This window comes from Phyllopteryx taeniolatus, chromosome 4 (assembly GCF_024500385.1).
Source record: "Phyllopteryx taeniolatus isolate TA_2022b chromosome 4, UOR_Ptae_1.2, whole genome shotgun sequence".
Taxonomy (NCBI): domain Eukaryota; kingdom Metazoa; phylum Chordata; class Actinopteri; order Syngnathiformes; family Syngnathidae; genus Phyllopteryx; species Phyllopteryx taeniolatus.
Window position 1 is genome coordinate 17,459,557 of NC_084505.1, and position 19,877 is coordinate 17,479,433.

The window sequence follows — 19,877 nt, forward strand, 5'->3', positions numbered from 1 at the left end:
CATCCTACTCTCTTAACGCCAACTGCCCTCATGTCTTCCCTCAGTACATCAATCAACCTTCACTTTGGTCTTCCTCTAGCTCTCTTGCTTGGTAGCTCCATCCTCATCATACTCACTATCGCTCTTCTGGATGCGTCCAAACCATCAAAGTCTGCGCTCTTTAACTTTGCCTCCAAATCATCTAACCTTGGCTGTCCCTTCTAATTCTATCCAACTTGGTCACTCCTAGAGAGAACCTCAACATCCTCATTTCCGCCACCTCCAGCTCTACTTCCTATCTATAAAGTCCTCCACTCTTTCTCCCTGCAACCTCACTCTTCCCCCTCTACCTCTCCCATTCATGCACATACAGTGTATCCTGTTTTACTTCGGCTAATCTTTGCTGCACTGCGCGTGCCTTTAAAGCAGTTGGATTGGAATTCAGTCATGGTCAATTCGAGTCTAACCTCATCTGTCAGTCTCTCCATTACTATTGTAAATGGGAAGGGGCTCAGGGCTCATTCCTGATGCAATCCCACCTCCACCCAAACTCCTGCCACACCCACAGCACACCTCACACTGATGGCTATGAAGATAGATGGTGCGCCAGCTGTCTAAAAATTGTCATTTGTGGTTTTGTCTTGTTCTTTGAAAATAAAAAATGAAACGTGACAGACATGGCATACTTTAATCATTTGACAAAGTTTTGAGATTTTTAACATTTATTCTCTCAAATGTTTTACATATTTTACAAACTGTGAAATGGATACACAAGGGAAAGTGTTTCCTACACAAAAATTCACTGTCTGAATTTCCACAGGCAGAAAATGGTTTATGTTAAATCTTTTGGTCATCGGTGGCTTGAAGTACCAGACTTTCACCATGACTTTAAAATCGTGATAAAATGTTTCTTTAACCTTGTGTTCATATGTAACACAATTTAGCAGAAATTTTCACCAAAATGGAAAGTAGTTTGTTTAGAAAATATCATTGATTATTTGACGGTAAAAGGAGGAAGATGTTGAGCAAATGTCAGCAGGCTACAAACATAACTAATATGGTTTACATTATAAAGTATATGTTTAAATAAGGCGAAAGCAAACATTTAATTACGTGTGTCTGCACAACCTAATGGGATCCAATTTCCATCCATCCATTCTGTGTACCGCTTATCCTCACCAGGGTCACAGGTATTCTGGAGCCTATCCCAGCTGACTGTGGGCGAGAGGCGGGGTACACCCTGAACGGGTCGTTAGCCAATCGCAGGGCACATATAAACAAACAACCAGTCACACTCACGTTCACGCCTACGGGGAATTTAGAGTCTTCAATTAACCTACCTTGCATGTTTTTGGGATGTGGGAGGAAACTGGAGAAAACCAACGCAGGCATGGGGAGAACATGCAACCTACACATTCCTCCAAACTCTGAGGCAGACGTGCTAACCTGTCGTCTACCGTGCCCTGCAAATTATAACCACAATGTATTTCAAAATGCAATATTAACCCATTGGAAAAATTATACTATTCTTGAATATGCAAAAAAACAAGCTGGTTCACCCAGATCGATGTCAATGTCAAAATTGTTTCATTCAACAACCTTATTTTCTTTATAGTAGATCTCATCAGGTTGTTCAGATGTAAAGTTCCTTATATTGTGGTCAGTGACTGCATGCAATTATATTACTGTATGTAAATCAAATTACCAGGGCATTTATTTCACACACTTATGTTTAAGTATCATAGATACATACTTGTGTTTACAAATATTTTGTAATTGTCTTTAGCAAAAACATATTTAAATTCATCCCCTTTCTACTTTTACCACAGGTCAGGCTCGACCCACACAATCTTCCTCTGCTCCTCCCAGATGACGGTGCGCAACCTGGTCAGTAGTGACGTCTGGTCACACCACGAGTCAGGAGCCACGCGATGATACAAACATGGCAGTTTGTCCAAAAGCGCCTCCTCGCTTCTGGAACACACCAGCAGATGCTCCTCTGACCAGTTCAGACGGTGAAGCTTTGACCTGGAAGGTTAGTGGTACAATATTAACTTCAATCTATCCATCCATCCATCTATCCCCATTGGCCCCCCCTCCTGCACGCCATTGAGACATCTTTTGGCTAAAAGAGGATTTTTTATTATTTTTTTTACCTGAGTTTACGCGCACTGCGTGGTGACTGGCTGATGAAGATGATAATCGCGAAGATCTCTGCCCTGTGTAGGCGACGTACACAGTCCAGCCCAAGAGGCAATACACAGTGAATACCCTGTAGGATGACGAGACAAAAAATACAATTGAACCCAAGGGTGGCTAAGAAAGGGTTGTTCTTTGGGATCAACTGCTACGTTGGATCTCTATCTTTGTATTTGTATTTACTGACTTACTGTATATGAGCAACTTCTGCAAAACAGTATCGCAAATTCCCCTAAAAGGTGACCTATTTAGGCTCTCCGAAAACCCAGGGAAGTAAAGCATTTTACCCGTGAACCCATAGCAAGTCCTGGAAAAAAAATAACCGTTGTTTGATAACTCATTGCTGGTGACAAGAATGGCCAACAGGGACTTGGAAATTCTGCTGCTTTTTAAAAATGATTACTATTTGTACTTCGGACAGCTATTTCTACTCTAGCTATTTCTGTCGGCTTTGGTTTTTGGTTCTCAGGTATTTTAAGAAGACATCTTTTGTCAATGAACAGGCTTTGCTTGGGTTTGGCTGCTTTTGACTTGAATGCTAAGGATTCTTTGACTAGTGTGAATGCTCAAGCACAGTATACTTTCCCAGCCCCAGTGGAAGAAAGTCTTGGGAACGATATGCTCAGTTTTGGCATATGCAGTGAGTGGGTGTGTGTGGGGATGGAAACCGTGCTTCAGCTTGCTCAGTATGGGACAATGGGACCGAGTTGTGTTTGTATGTTTTGATTGTTGGTTGTTTTTTGCTCACTGCTTATTGTAAAAAATACAGTACAAGTAACAAAAGCCAACTTGATGTGTTGTACTGTTTATGCTCCTCCCAGCATCACTAGTTTGTTCGCCAGTCCTAAATATGTCTGATACCCAAAGCCAGCAGAGAGACCTTGAAGAAGATAAAGTACGTTCTTGCAGTACAGTCAGCCTAAAAAAATTGCACCATACATAGACACACACTGACCTTCTTCATGACTTTTTCTACACTCTGCAGGGTGTAGTAGCAGTTTCTTCCCTGTTCACACTCCTCCAGGAGCTCGGACTTCTGCAGTCGGGCTGCATGGTCACTGGAGCTCAACATCTCTGCAAACAGCAGCGTGAGGTATTCAATATCAAATTAAACTTAAATAGAAAATGATGTCATCATAAGAGATGAGAGAAGACTCAAGTATATAGGTATTACTTCAAAAGGTAACAAACAGATCCTGGATCTTGATTAATTAAATATTCCAGTTCCACGTTTTTTTTTTGTTAACATGATGTCCTGTAATTCATCATGAATCTCAGATGTAAACTTGCTTTCAGTTATTAAGTGAACAGGGTGCCAAAGGTTACTCTGCTGATTTTGACTCTGGCAAATGGCTAGTATGGAGTGTGTTTCTGACAGTTTGTCCTTATTTAGGCACTGGTCTTGGTGCTCCTTGCACCAAGAAGTAGGTAATAGAGCTGCTGCTGAGTTGTTGCTTTCCTACGGCCCCCTCAACCTCTCTCGGCGTGCTGGCCCGTTTCCCGGTGTCGTCACAGCCACAACTTATGGATATGCCACCCTGGAGGAGCTGCATCACCTGAGCAACTTCAGATGCTGCCTCATGCTACCACTAGAGGTGCGGTGGCACTAATGAATGAAATAGCTAGCCAGGAATCACCCAGAAAGGATGAGGAAAGGGAAATGCTTTGTTGCCACCACCTTTAATATCATTCCTTAATCAGGGTTGTCTTGCTAAGTGTTTCTCAACCTGTGTCCGTCCGATTCGCAAAATTGAAATTGGTGTGGTCATTATTGCTATGAATCAAAAATTGGACAGGTTGTTAACACTTGTCAACTTACACTGATGATTATGTGTTTCCCTTGTTTTGTATTTTTACTATCTGCATAGATGTAGTTAATGAGGTTTTGGTTAAGTAACATACAGTATTAAGTGTTTCATTGAAATAGCATTGTTTTATAAAATCACCACAAAAAAAAAATAAAAAATTATGCAAAATTTCTCTTACCAGGTTCACAGAGCTCAAAGCCTTGCCATTCTGTGACCTTCTTATCGAGAATGCGTCCCAGGACAGATGGTAGTAACAGGACTGGGCGACAGATGGGTGGGAAGTGTGGTGTGACCGGTGAATAGGGCATGAGGGTTAGACAGCTTCTGGGTGCCGATGTTTCATCTAGGTGTGAGGGAATATATGTAGATCGTTTCAGGCAAGAAATGACTCCTAAGTTTGTGTGCATACGTTAGCCTTCATTATACAACCCCAATTCCAATGAAGTTGGGACATTGTGTTGAACATAAATAAAAACAGAATACAATGATTTGCAAATCAAGTTCAACCTATATTTAATTGAATACACTACAAAGACAAGATATTTAATGTTCAAACTGATGAACTTGATTGTTTTTAGCAAATAATCATTAACTTAGAATTTTATGGCTGCAACACGTTCCAAAAAAGCTGCGACACGTGGCAAAAAGACTGAGAAAGTTGAGGAATGCTCATCAAACACCTGTTTGGAACATTCCACAGGTGAACAGGCTAATTGGGAACAGGTGGGTGCCATGATTGGGTATAAAAGGAGCTTCCCTGAGTTGCTCAGTCATTCACAAGCAAAGATGGGTCGAGGTTCACCTCTTTGCGAACAAATGCGTGAGAAAATAGTCGAACAGTTTAATGGCAATGTTCCTCAACGTACAATTGCAAGGAATTTAGGGTTTTCATCATCTACGCTATAATATCATCAAAAGGTTCAGAGAATCTGGAGAAATCACTGCATGTAAGCGGCAAGGCTGAAAACCAACATTGAATGCCCGTGACCTTCGATCCCTCAGGCGGCACTGCATCAAAAAGCGACATCGATGTGTGAAGGATATCACCACATGGGCTCAGGAACACTTCAGAAAACCAATGTCAGTAAATACAGGTCGGCGCTACATCCCTAAGTGCAACTTGAAACTCTACTATGCAAAGCAAAAGCCATTTATCAACAACACCCAGAAACGCCGCCGGCTTCTCTGGACCCAAGCTCATCTAAGATGGACTGATGCAAAGTTTTCTGTGGTCCGATGAGTCCACATTTCAAATTGGTTTTGGAAATTGTGGATGTCGTGTCTTCCCGGTCAAAGAGGAAAAGCACCATCCGGACTGTTATGGACGCAAAGTTCAAAAGCCAGCATCTGTGATGGTATGGGGCTGTTTTAGTGCCAATGGCACGGGTAACTTACACATCTGTGAAGGCACCATTAATGCTGAAAGGTACATACAGGTTTTGGAGAAACATATGCTGCCATCCAAGCAACGTCTTTTTCATGGACGCCCCTGCTTATTTCAGCAAGACAATGCCAAAACACATTCTGCATGTGTTACAACAACCGTGGCTTCGTAGTAAAACAGTGCGGTTACTAGACGGGCCTGCCTGCAGTCCAGACCTGTCTCCCATTGAAAATGTGTGGCGCATTATGAAGCGTAAAATACGACAACGGAGACCCCGGACTGTTGAACAGCTGAAGCTGTACATCAAGCAAGAATGAGAAAGAATTCCAACTACAAAGCTTCAACAATTAGTGTCCTCAGTTCCCAAACATTTATTGAATGTTGTTAAAAGAAAAGGTGACGTAACACAGTGGTAAACATGACCCTGTCCCAGCTTTTTTGGAACGTGGTGCAGCCATAAAAAGTTAATGATTATTTGCTAAAAAAAACAATGAAGTTTATCAGTTTGAATATTAAATATCTTGTCTTTGTAGTGTATTCAATTAAATATAGGTTGAACATGATTTACAAATCATTGTATTCTGTTTTCATTTATGTTTACCACAACATCATTGAAATTGGGGTTGTAGATCAACATGTGTTTTGTACCCGAGTCTGTGCTCTTGCTCTTTTCATTCTCTACGCTGACCCAGAGAGGGTTGCGGCCCTGGCGACCTGTGCTGACAATCCTCACTGCTTTCTGTGTATTCTGAGCCACCATATGGCCTTCCTGAAGAGGGAAGTATTCACTAGTGAACTGTGTATTTGTACTCCATATGCAGTCACTCTTACCTTTACAGACTTTGACGTTTCAAAGTTCATTTCTTCAATAGCCCGAATAAGAAGTCGCTGTGCTCTGTGATTTCAGCAAATCAAGGGGTGGTGAGCCATAATGAGGTTTCATGTTCTCAACCTGTGCATATTTCTCATAAATACCTGTAGTAGTTGGGTACTAATCCACTATGGAGGGCCAGAAGCTGGCAGGGATGAACCTGACTGGCGTACCACGAGTCTTCAGTGTCCGTCGGGCGTGTGTTGGTCACATGTAAAATGTCATTGCAGGACACAGTCAGTGTCCCTTTGGAACCTGCTGGGATGGTCACGTTGACACGCACATAGAAAGAGTCACCTGATGACATCTCACTCTCCTGCAGTTGCTGCAGCAGTGCCTCATAGTCTGTAAATTAGGAAGAGAACAACACAATCCTGTAAAATGAGTGAGCTCACACATCAACTATTGTCATTCTGATTGGCACTAAATCAAGTGTTATGATGGAATATTCCTGACATTGCATTATCCCCAAAAATTATTCCTAACCCTAACCCAACTCTCCTAACCTTAACCTCTGGCCCACAAATACTATTAATGCAAGCAATTGCTCTGATTGTGAACATGTATCAATAACTCTCAGTCTTTTAGTATAACTACATCACAATGGCTGTCATCAACAAGTAGCAAAACCCAACAATATAATAGTGGAAGCATTGTACAAGTACTTTGGTATGTGCCACGAATGTATCCACCTAACATTCATTAACATTGATACCTGATCAAAATTTGCATAGTAGTTCTTCCTTATGACTGGCTGAATACATTTGGGTGACACATTAACAAAACAGGTGAAGGGCCACCATGAACTATCATTGCAACTTTGCATTTGTAAAAACTGGATGTAACTATTTTAATACTGTAATACAAAGAACTGGAGTTGACAGAATTTAAAACATTGCATGTTTTCTATTGAAATATATTGACTCCCCTTCATTACCCTGTCTGTATTTTCTGTTTGTATATAAAAGGTGCTTTATGTTGATTTATACAGTAGATTGATTGAATCCACAATACGGTGACACTTTCAGTTTTGGAGAAATCTTGGTAAATAGTATTGAAATGAAAAACGTACATGCAGGTTTTAAGTACATGCTGTGGGACATACCATCTTGCCTGGGACGTAAAGAGAGATGGCAGAGACCAGTAACCTGGCCAAGTGCCCACAGAGCTTCCTCTGAAGTGGAATCCTCCAGCACCATCCTTAGCGCTTTCTGGTCCTGCTGGTACCTCACCTGCAGATCATCAGTGTGCAATCAAACCTCTTCACATAGCCTACCATCGTAAGTGTCATCAAATAGATTTTCCTCTCACCTCCACTATTTGTGCTCCATGGGTGATACCCACAGTATGTGCAGCACCCCCTTCTGTTACTTCATGCACAAAGACCCCAGTCTTATTGCCCCCTATCACTGCAATCTGATTTAGCAGCATCTCCCCTTGGAAGGCAATGGTGACTACGCGGCCACTGATGCGCATTGCTTTAGGACGCGAACGCACGAGGAATGGAGGTACAGAATTTTTATCCAGGCTGGTGAGAGATAAGGGAAGATAAATTAAAAAAAAAAAAAAAAAAATCACATTTTATTTTTTAGTTTGTCTCATGGCAGCACAATGGATGTTTGGTTGACACTCCTGCCACCTAAGTAGGTCGGGTTTGACTCTTGGTTCACCTACTGGAATTCACTTCCCTTGCCCTTGCATCAGTTTAGCACCAGCCTGCAACTGTGCTCTCTGAGGGAAGGCCCAAATGTCCCACACTTGTATACAAACTTATGGCAGGGGGCGAGTACAGTATCATTTTAATCATTCCTGTGAAAGCCAAATAACCTTTGTGGGGGGGATTTTGGTTGTACAAAGTTGGATGATTCATCATGAAAGTGAATGATTAACAGGTATGCCTATAATCACTCATAATAATAAAAAGTCACATGAACTATCATCATTTGAATATTGTTGTTTGTAGGATCGACTGACCTGTATGTGTTTTTATTTCCACCGGGAGCATATTGTCTTGATGGGCTTTGGTCTTCACGTAACTCTAAAAAGAACAGATGATATTTAATGATTTGGCATCAAGGTTGGAAAGGAAACTTTTGTTGAAAGTTTAACATTTTGACCCTTGATAATAATTGGAATACATTACAAAACTATACAGTATGTCCTCACTCCCCAACCCCTCTTGACAAGAGGTGGGTTAGACCCTGGACTGGTCACCAGTCAGTCGCAGGGCACATATACACTAACAATCACTCACATTCATACAAATGGCTGATATAGTCTTCAACTAAACTACCATGCATGGGTTTGGAATGTGGGAAGAAGATGGCGTCTACAGATAAAACCCATGCAAGCACAGGGATAATAAACTTCAATATAGACATAGATCCAAATGTGGATCTCCTCAATGTAAGGCAGATATGTAATATTTTCCCATGGATTGCTTGAGAGAAATGACACAGTTCCAGTGTCATTCAGTGAGGTGTGTCATCAACCTCTCAATATTAGTTAGGTTCCATCCATCCATAGGATTGCGGGCGTGCGGGAGCCTATCCCAGCTGACTCCGGGTGAGAACCCTGAACTGGTCGCTAGCCAATCACAGGGCACATAAACAAACAACCATTTGCACGCACATTCACACCCAGGAAAATTTAGAGTCTTCAATTAACCTACCATGCATGTTTTTGGAATGTGGGAGGAAACCGGAGTATCCGGAGAAACCCCACGCAGGCACGGGGAGAACATGCAAACTCCACACAGGCAAGGCTGGATTTTAACCCGAGTGCTCAGAACTGTGAGGCAGATGTGCTAACCAGTCATCCACTGTGCTCCCTAGTTTGGTTTAAGTTACCAAATTATGGTTCTTACATGCAAGTTAAAAGACTCCGGCTGTAGCAAAACTAAAAAAGCTTTACCAGATGAAAGCCCTTCCAAACGAGACTGAGATCTTCCACGCAAAAGCACACACAAACACACACTTTAATAAGGAATGTAGACATTCATGCAAGACACACCACTGGGGAGGATCTCAAAGTCGTCCAATGAAGAATCATCAGTCTCCGCTGTTTCCATGCTACAAAACAAAAAACATTTGTAACAGATTTGTGAGTGTCTCTGTCAAAACACACACGAACAATTGATGTTCAACTGCATTCAACCAGTGATGCCGGTAACGCGTTACTTTGTACGCATTACTTAAATAATTCCGCCACTTTGAGTAACGAGCAAAGTAACGCATAACTTTCCCCGGGAGAGTAATCAGACTACAGTTACTTTTACAAACCAGCAATAGTTACTTTTGAGTCATCAATGTCTCTCACCAAGTATTGATTTATGGCTGGTGATTAAAAAAAAACAAAAAACAGTCCAGCCATTCAATAGCATTTAATCATTCACGCAGACTGCTGATTTCACAATAAGTGGAACAAACAGTCAGGCCATTCAATAGCATTTAATCATTCACGCAGACTGCTGATTTCACAATAAGTGGAACACAGTTGCCTTCATGGACCACAATCGGCATCCATATATCGATCAGTTAAGAGTCTTTAGAGAAGTGTACTGAGAATGGTGTGCTTGTTTACATTTAGGTACTTACTGTACTGTGTTGGCATGTCAAGTCTGCCCTAAGTTGTTCATTTAATGTGGCTTCAACTACACTAATATTTAAGTTTTTGGTTCATGTTGACGACATTATTCTGTAACTTATGTGGCATACATTACCAAGTAATGGTTACGGTTAACTTAAGGCTTTTTTTGTACTGTGGATAAATGATATTCCTGCCACTTGGCAGTTGCTGAAAGTAACTAAAAAGTTACTTTTTTCTAACTTAGTTACCTTTGAAATCATCAGTAAAGTAACTAAGTCACTTTTTCATGGTAGCTGGCAACACTGCATGCAACAAAGTTTAGTTTGGTAAACACGTGCGTGTTGAGTCTAAGATAATTGCAGCAACTCAGACAGATTTGACAGGCCGTGATGATCAAATTATTCCCTCACGATGTCACTGAATAGTTGCTCAGTCATTAAATCAACGAGGCGTGCTGAAGTTATGCCGTCTGTTAGGCATCACTAACACACTGTCAAGGGCCTTTGAGCTTATAGTTTACTTTCCAATAACAGAAACCCAGTAAAATATTACACACAAGACTCACACTCACCTGCTGTCTTCATAAAGAGCTCCCTCTCTTCTGCGGAGGGACTGCGGACTGGGAGGCTCTACATTTCTGGATCGGACGCTACTTGCCAATGGGTCTTCACACTTCAAGATAAATGGGAATGTACGCATACACACAAATAAAAATGAGAATTTCAAAAACGAGCTTTTATGCTTAATTAGAGGTTGGGTAACCACACAAAAGTGAGATAATAATTTAACCCCACATTATTATGCAGTACAGTTCAACATCACTGAATACTAAAAAAAACCAAAACGATTATAAATACATTAAACATTAAAGTAACACTTCTCAGAGAGTCAGTCACAGCTGTGCATTATTCTCTTGGTAAAGATAATCTTAGACTGTTTTTGTGGCCTGTATATATCGCTATACTTGCTAAATGTGTCCATTATATTGTAGCTTTAAAATCAGTTACAATTGTTTCAGAAGTGCTCGGACCAGACAATTAAAAAAAATACCAATGTAAAAAGACTGCTCACGATTGTGAACTGAATGTGTATTATGTTGCTTGTGAATGAGGAAATATTTTTAGACAGTCCTGGGCTATATAAGGTTTCGAACACGCCCCTTAACTACAGTATGCCAATTTTGACAGGCGCTTAACAACATTCATTTACACACCTCTGATGTAAAGGAATTCACCGATTCATCCATGCGGCAAAGTCTGCGTCTATTTGGGAATGACGAATTTTCAGAGCAGGATATCGGATGCTCCCAGCCAATCCCATTCTCCTTCAGGAAAAAAAAAAAAAAAGAATGTCATTTTATGAGCAATTCTGTTGCTGTCTGCCAATGTATTTTTGGTCCAAAATTACATTAGAGCTCTGCCATTCTTTGTTGTGTTTGGCATGTGCACTAAACGCTCTCTCCTGGAGCTCCATCATTTGAGACCTCAGGATGTCCTTCTCAGCCAGAATGCAGGCGATCTGTGTCTGGGCTTCGTTTCTGGAAAGGTATGCCTACGAAGGACAGAAACCATTGCAATTCAGTTTCATAACTTTAGCCAGAGTTAATTACACAAACACACCATCCGTCCATTTTCTAGACCACGTGTCCACTTTAGTGTCATGGGTGTGCTGGAGCCGATCCCGGCTGACTTTGGGCGAGAGGAGGGTAACACCCTGGTCTGGTCACCAGCTAATCAGGGCATTCACACCTCTGGACAATTTAATCTTCAATTTACCTAACATGTATGTTTTTGGGAACGGTGGGCGACTGCTTAGAGCGTCTGCCTCACAGTTCTGAGGTCCGGGGTTCAATCCCGGATACATATTGCTGTATGTTTTTTAAAATATAATTTAAAACTGTTCCCAGGTGTCTTAATGACTTTTCTTTTTGTCAAACTACCCAAAGGATCAAGAATTATAGCAAGGATTTCACCCTCTATTTAGACTCTCACTAAAAATCATCTTGTTTTGAGGAAGCGGTCCCATCTCATGGATTCTCATGGATCTATGCGAGGTGTGCTGAAGCTCCAAGTCCTAAAAGCTATTGTGGTGTAGTGGGCAAATACTTTGTTGCTATATTTAGAGAGCATTGAAACCCCTATAGGCGGCACGGTGGGCGACTGGTTAGAGCGTCAGCATCACAGTTCTGAGGACCTGGGTTCAATCCCCGGCCCCGCCTGTGTGGAGTTTGCATGTTCTCCCCGTGCCTGCGTGGGTTTTCTCCGGGCACTCCGGTTTCCTCCCACATCCCAAAAACATGCATTCATTGGAGACTCTAAATTGCCCGTAGGCATGAGTGCGAATGGTTGTTTGTTCCTATGTGCCCTGCGATTGACTGGCAACCAGTTCAGGGTGTACCCCGCCTCCTGCCCGATGACAGCTGGGATAGGCTCCAGCACGCCCGCGACCCTAGTGAGGAGAAGCGGCTCAGAAAATGGATGGATGGATGGATGAAACCTCTATATTGACAGTTTTCCAAAAAGCGAACCCTAATACATTCAGCAACTTTTTCTGGAGTTATTGGAAAGTGTTGACTCTTAGGACTCCCTCCCAGCTAAAGCCAGAGCAGGAGATTTTCACCCCTGTGAAAACAATCAAGCCAACACAAAGCTGCCTGGCTGATTCTTCCCATAATTCTCATTCCTGCAGGCAACCCTTCACCAAGCTAATAACACTTGGTAATTTAGTGTGGCGATCTGTGTATGAGGCGCATGCCGAAGACACGCCGCTAAACATTTATCAGAAGCTGATGCTGATAATGCTGTTAGCCAGTGACTTGGCCAAGCTGGGCTTAACTTTTGGCTCAGCAGAGCTTCACGTGGGGGTGGTATTGTTTCAATTAACCGGCTTGTGACACAATCTGAAAAAATTAAATAGCTCGCTCACAGACACATTTTCAGAAATACGTGGGCAGCTTTCAAGATATAAAGTCATATATATATATATATAAAGTCATATATATGTATATATATATATATATATATATATATATATATATATATATATATAATGAATATTGAGGCTATCCCAGCAGACTTTGGGCACTTACTTTTAATGGATGATTGACAGGAGAAAAACTGTTATTTGATTTCTGGTGAGGGGTGTGCCATCTATTTCAACTTAACTTACTGTGCCCTGTGAAGGGCGACATTGTTGTCTCTTACTTGGTCTCTCTCTGTCTGCAGCTGTCTCATCTGGTTCTGGATCACAGTGCTCTTCTGCTGGTGCATGTTACAGTCAAGGGTCAGCTGCTGCACTTGAAGGGTCAGACACTCGTTCTGATCCAGAAGCTGTACAATAATACACATAATGTGGTTGTGGGAATTCTGTGCATGAACAGTATATATATATATATATATATATATATATATGTATCAAAAAAAAATTATGACAAAGTCAAGACTATGCTCAACTACACACATAAACCCCATCAATGTAGAACTGGTAACAAAGGTGTGTGCAGTGCAAGTTCCCCAAATTCCATTCCTAGTGTTCACTGTCTGGCTCAAAGGCACTTTCACCTGAAGCGCAAAGCTGCTAATCAAGAACTCTAAGAATACGCAATGACGTACACTATTCCATCTTACAAGCCACATCGGTATTCAATCGCTGACATCATGTTAACTATTGCAGTGATCCTCTCAGGAGGCGATGAATTTGCATTTGCACTTACAGTTCCACAGTACGCAGTCATGAAACTCACCTTTTGTTTCTCTCTGTGCATCTGTTCATTCTCTTCTCTGTAACACCCGAGCTGACCTGCAAGCTCCACCTGGCTATCAATAGCTTCAGCCAGGTCCTGGGCCAGAATATCCTGATGAGCCTGATAAAGAGTGATAATCAATGAAATATAAATGTGGCAGCTAAAATGCTGTAGCTGTGGTTTCGCATAGAATGTTTACGTGGTTCTTCTCACTGGGTTCAGTTTTTCTATCTTCACTAACTGGCAGCGCAGACTCCTCACTTCCTCTTGCAGTTGAGACGCCTCAGCTAAAGGGACGCATCTGAGAGAGCGCCGTTTCTGGAAGTCACTCTCTGTTTGGGCCTTTTGCAGTTCTGTTTGCAGCTGATATATCTGTCATCATACAAGACACAAGGCCCGGAAATGATAATGGGAAGGTGCTGTAACTCAGAGTGAGACACAATACTGATATTGCAATACATCACATAGTTATAGCTCATGGTACAGAATCAATACATCAACAGTCGATACAGTAGCAACGCTAGTTGCGAATTTGACAAACGTGATAGGAGAATTGTCCACTCGACACGTACTATCAACACTGCAACTCTAAAATAAAAATGAAAAAGTTTTATTAGGGTTTTTAGGGTCCTCCACAACCTGTCAATCCATTTAAGCAAAGAGTCTCAAGCGATTCAAGAATGAAGCCTATCATCATGACTTCAACAAACCAAGTGCTGACATCCTTGGAAAATGAATGTCATGTGTTGAACTGATGATTGACAATCTCCCCGGACTGGTTGCCAGTCAATCCCCGAACACATACAGAAAAACAACCATTCACACTCACGTTCGCACCTATGGACAATTTATAATCTACAAATAACTTGTATGCATACTGTATTTTTTAATGTGGGAGGAAGCCAGAGTACCCACAGAAAACCTATGTAAGTATGGGAGAAAATCCAAACACAGGAAGATTCAAAACCTGAACACCAAATAAAAAACATAAAAATATCGAGATTTTTTTTTGGGCCGCAATAACAATAGTTTAAGAAGTGTGGTATTAGTACCACAAGTAGTAAACAGGCTTCCTCGAGTGGTGCGCAAAAGCATGACTGAATTAAATGTTCAAACTGTGGAGAAAGTTACCATAGCTTTTAACACATTTTTCAATTCAGTACTGTACATTTATTAAGTACAGTACAGTTGTGTTTTACTCTTAAGTTCAATACATTTTGCATTAAATCTTTAAGAACTGTTTGTTTTCAAATATTTATTTAGGTACAATATTATTCAGCTTTTTTTTTGCATCATACGTTTTAATTAAGTCGTTTTTATTTTCCTATATTTAAGCTCAGTGTTGATGTTCAAACTGCGCATTGTTTTACAGTGCCCTATCATATACATTACATACATTTTTTTTCTCACTGTCTGACATGAAATCAGGCTAAACGTTTTCTGTTTTTGCTAAATTAGGATTACCAAATTGACTTCTATTTTCTAAATGCAAGAATAAGGAGAGGATTTTTTTAGAAGTCAGAAGTTTACATACATACGGACTATTGCAATATTAGTCATTCGAACTGCTCTAAGTGCTGGAGGACTCTGCATCTTTTTGAACAATTGTCAAAAAAAAAAAAAAAAAAAAATGTAACGGCATTACCAGATAACTAGTAAACCTTTATTGCTCAGTGACTGTTTTTTTTTTTTTTTTTGTCAATGTCTTTATGTCTCAAAAGTGTTCTCTGTCAATTGACTGTCTGTTGTCGTACTAGACCAGCTCCAATTACCGGAGACAAATTCCTTGTGTGTTTTTTTTGGACATACTTGACAAATAAAGATTATTCTGATTTCATTAGTATGTAATCCTTTAAACCATGGGTATATATACAGGGTAGGGCAGAAAGGACGGATGTTTTTGAAAAATTCACAAAATAATAAATGGTATATATGTCAGGGCTTTGCGATGGCCACTCCACAACATTGACTTTCTTATCCTTAAGCCACTTTGTAACCAGTTTGGCAGAATGCTTCGGGCCACTGCCACGCCCGTATTTCAAAGTTGTGATAGTGTTCTCAGGCTTGCAAGCTTTCCTGTTTTTGCTACAAACGTAACGATGCTAGTTATGGCCAAACAGTTCAATTTTAGTTGCCTCAAAAAATTAAGGTGTTTGTCATTGTTTGCATTTGCAAACTATAATCTGGCTTTTTAATGTTTCTTTTGGAGTAATGGCGTCTTCCTGGCAGAGTGGCCCATCAGCGAATGTCAGTACAGTACTCGTTTCACTGTGGATAATGACACACTCTTACCAGCTTCAGCCAGCATCTTCACAAGGTCTTTTTGCTTTTTTTTCTTGGATTCATATGCAAATTTCGGACCAAAGCATGTTCATATCTGGGACAGAACCCGTCTCCTTCCTGAGTGGTATGACGGCTGTACATTCCCATTGTGTTGGTACACGCGTATAATTGTTTAAAAAGATGAACGTGGCACCTTTAGGTATCTGGAAATTGCACCCAAGGATGAAACATACATGTGTAAGTGCACAATTCTCTTCCAAATATCTTTGTTGATTTCCTTTGACTTTGCCATGATGTTCTACATAGAACTATTGTGCCTTCAACTATATTTGCAGGGATGACTAACTCAATCAAATGTTGTCAATTAAGCGATGAGAAACTTCCAAAGACATGACATCATCATCTGGGTATTTAAAGGCATCGTAATCTTACTGTATGTAAACTTGTGACTTTGAGGAATCTCAATAATAATAAATTATCTCTTTATTCTGGCATTTAAAAACCAATTTTAGTAATCCTAATTGTTGAAAAACAGGTGATTTCATGTCAGACAAATTGGAAAAAAAGCGTAAGCTTATGTGTCTTTTTATATAGTGTACTGTATGTCAGCATCCGGTTTCAACTGTACTGCATATACCGTTACTACGTTTACTAATATTAAATATACTTTTTAGCAATCACACCTTTCTTGTTTATTGTTTTTGATTGACACTACCTATTACTGACCAACTACACTACTGTATTTTAATGTTGGTCATTATGGTGGTACTGGGAGTGTATGTTTGAAGTGACAGTGTAAACAAATGTGATTATCACTGATCTATGTAACAGGTCTGTTTGGAAACAAATATGTTAACGATTAGTACCAACCTGTAAATTGAGGTCATGGAGGCGCATGCTCATAGCGGATTTTTCCTCTATAGCTGCAGTATAGCGTACATACAAGTCGCACTTCTCGTCCTTCAACTGGGTGACTTCACGTTGCAGTGAAGACAAATGTCTATGGATGCGCTCACATTCCAACTGAAGGCACCTGGACTTTTCCCCGTGGTCCATTATCTGCTGAATCTCAGACTCTAGAGCGGCACAGCGAGCACTCATTTTGCCAGCCTCGCAACGAGCCTCCCAAAGCTCATTCTGCATTCCGGTCACTGCTCTAATAAGGTACTCGGTCAGTTCGGAATACTTTATCAGGCCTGTGAGGAGAGTCCAGACATAAGACAAGTCAGAGATACTGTATAGTAAATCAAAACTTATTTCGCACTACAAGACATTTAGTAACAAACCACTGAATCTTGAGGGTTCCGTGCTGGGCTTGCGTCCAGTAACTTGAGTGTAGAGGGTTGGGTAGTGGATCATCAGGCTTTCCAGCAAAGCCACAGCACCGTTCCTACCCTGGGTCCGCAGCAGATCCATCATATGGCCTTCAAACATTGAGGTGTGGGGCATCCTTATTTCCGAACTAGAGAGAACATTACAGTACAGGGACCCCCGCTACTCGGCCTGACTGCGAATCGCGAAAATCTGCTAATAAATTATCCCCATTATGATCACCATGATTAAAAAAAAAAAAAAAGCACAAATAAGCAGGGAAAATCCTGCCAATAAGCAGTTTTCACGAAAAATGGGGGTAGGTTCCCCAAAAATAAATAAAAATGAGAAAAATATACATTTTTAAATCTACGACTACGTGACTCTGCAGATGCCAAACTGATTATATGCGGGGGCCCACTTTTGTTTCTTTATTGACGTCAACGAGTTAATTTTTTAATTTATTTCTATAACCCTTATTTATCTAGCTAAGGCGACTTAAAACAGAATCTCATTTGTAATGTAGCAGCATACAGCAGAATAAAACAAAATGATCTACTACTTAAGAGTTCCCAGCCAAAGCAATCAAAGGTTGACATTTCAAATGGAGAAGCACATACTACTGCAAGAATATTGCAGTAGTATGTCTATAACAATATAATTATGGAATAACTACAATTGCATGCCAGAATAATTTGCCAGTGAGTGTGTCTATGCATTCAACAGTGAATCGGATGGAGATGAGTAAAAAATAAACATACAACAAAAAAACCAGCAGCATCTTACTTGTTCTCATTGAGCGGTTGGTGAGGTTGTGGCTGGAGAGAATCTCGTCCTCATCCATTTCAGTGAGCACCCTAGCCTGCCTGAGGTACGGGATCACGATGCATGGCCTCACCCCCAAGGAGAGCCGATGGCGGTTATCATTAATGAGTTCCCACAGTTCCTCCTCGCCCATCTCCTTCAGGTCGGGACCCTCGGGCACACTCTCTCCTGCCATCTTGAGTGTGTTGTGTTAATCAGCAATAATGGTTGCTTGCTGCTGCCTCCGCTCAATGACTCTTTACTGGAACTTGACAAGATCGGCAGTGAGACTGGAAGAGGCAGACCAACGATATAAAAGCCAGTCTTTCCACACCCAGTAGGTGTCAATGTCAAATCAAGCTTACAAAATGTTTGTGTGCGCATGTGTGAGTGTGTGCATGTATGTGTGTTGATGTGTGTGTGTGTGTGGGAAAACCTGTAACACAAGACACAAGTGTTGAGGCACAACACTGTAAGGGGCGGATAACATACAGTAAAGTGTGTATTCCCAAAATGACATAATCCCACTCACCCATAAAGCAGACCAGGTTTTCATTATTCAAACATTGTGATCAACTTCCTTGTCCTAACCACTACTAGTCCCAATTAATAATAACTGCAATACAGAGAGCTTGTGTTTTGTCCACATCATACCAGTCATGACACGGTTACAGTATACACACATAACAATGATACTTGTTCAACAAAAACACCTATTATTCCAGCGAGCACATATGTAGGCTACTGCATGTCCTACCCATTCACACTTTGAGTGACCTGTTTAAGTATTAACTCATAAAACGTAACAAAAAATGCATTGGCATCATTTATGTTTGTGAATGGAGTGAAGCCACAAAAAAATGTAACGCTGTGCACATATAAAGATTCTCTATCTCTGTAAAATTAGATGTCACGCAAGTGTGCCTTGGTAATTCCTCATTAAAGAAGCCAATCAAACACACATACCACACAGCTGACAGGAGCAAACAGTGCAGTCAAGGGCAAAGTCCTTGTTGAAACGAGGAAATGTGACTGGAGACATAACAGCTGTAAAATGACAGTGTAGGGTTAATGGCTTTCTCATTTTGTTCGCTCACTTACGATGCTTTTGTGTGAGCAAGCTATTTACTGTGCTGTGAATGATTTATGCAAACAAATAGAGGCTATCAAATCACCATACTGTAAAGGAAACAGGTGTACAATCTTTGCCGAATAATGGGAAAGATCATCAACACCGGAGGAGGAGGTTTTTTCAAGGGTTATTTTAAGACTATAAAAATCCAGATAATATTCCCTAGGCTGTCATACAGTGAAGTTTGCAGACGACACAGCAGTGGTGGCACACATCACAAACAATGATGAGTCAGAGTACAGGGAGGAGGTTGAACATCTGGTGGACTGGTGCAAAGATAATAGTGTTTGCATCAATGCGAACAAGACCTAAATGATGGTGGTGGACTTCAGAAGGGAAAAACGCCCCCTGCCCCCCGCACATCGGCGGACCAGCAGGGCAAGTGGTCTCCAGCTACAAGTACAGTACCTTGGAGTCCACCTTTCCGAGGACCTTACGTGGAGCCTAAACACTTCCTGTTTGCTCAAGAAGGCACACCAACATTTGTACTCCCTTCGGAAGCTGCGCTGTGCCGGACGGACTGGGGATCGGTGTCTTTTGCAGCTTCTCCAGATGTGTCGTGGAGCACATCCTCAGCAGCGACATGATGGTGTGGTACAGCCAAGCTGTTTTCCCATATTTAACTTGGGGAAGATGGGTGATACAATCAGAGCAAAGCTCATTTACATGTCACATAATGATGAGAAATCTGACTGTCCCAAATGCCGGGCAGAAAAGATCAACTTGAATAGCTTGAAAAAGGACATTTTTAGGCATTTCAAACAAAAATTATCATG

At 41.1% G+C, this 19,877-nt stretch overlaps 1 protein-coding gene across 2 annotated transcripts; it reads right to left on the reverse strand.

Annotated features, from left to right (window-relative positions):
• Nucleotides 1-653: 653 nt before the first annotated feature.
• Nucleotides 654-19,367, reverse strand: card14 (caspase recruitment domain family, member 14). 2 transcript variants are annotated; one of them, XM_061770065.1, is made up of 20 exons: nt 17,952-19,367; nt 17,141-17,278; nt 16,725-17,050; nt 13,785-13,943; nt 13,572-13,691; nt 13,033-13,158; nt 11,237-11,380; nt 11,043-11,153; nt 10,401-10,501; nt 9,254-9,312; nt 8,216-8,279; nt 7,553-7,769; nt 7,347-7,473; nt 6,346-6,586; nt 6,202-6,265; nt 6,019-6,139; nt 4,165-4,329; nt 3,134-3,252; nt 2,136-2,251; nt 654-2,007 (listed from the first exon to the last, which is right to left on the reverse strand). In XM_061770065.1, exons 1-20 carry the CDS (start codon nt 18,163-18,165, stop codon nt 1,800-1,802), a joined length of 2,940 nt encoding a protein of 979 aa, XP_061626049.1. In that variant the 5' UTR covers nt 18,166-19,367; the 3' UTR covers nt 654-1,799. The 2 variants fall into 2 exon arrangements, with proteins under 2 accessions (XP_061626049.1, XP_061626050.1); XM_061770066.1 differs by having other exon boundaries at nt 17,141-17,316; nt 17,952-18,075.
• Nucleotides 19,368-19,877: the final 510 nt, after the last annotated feature.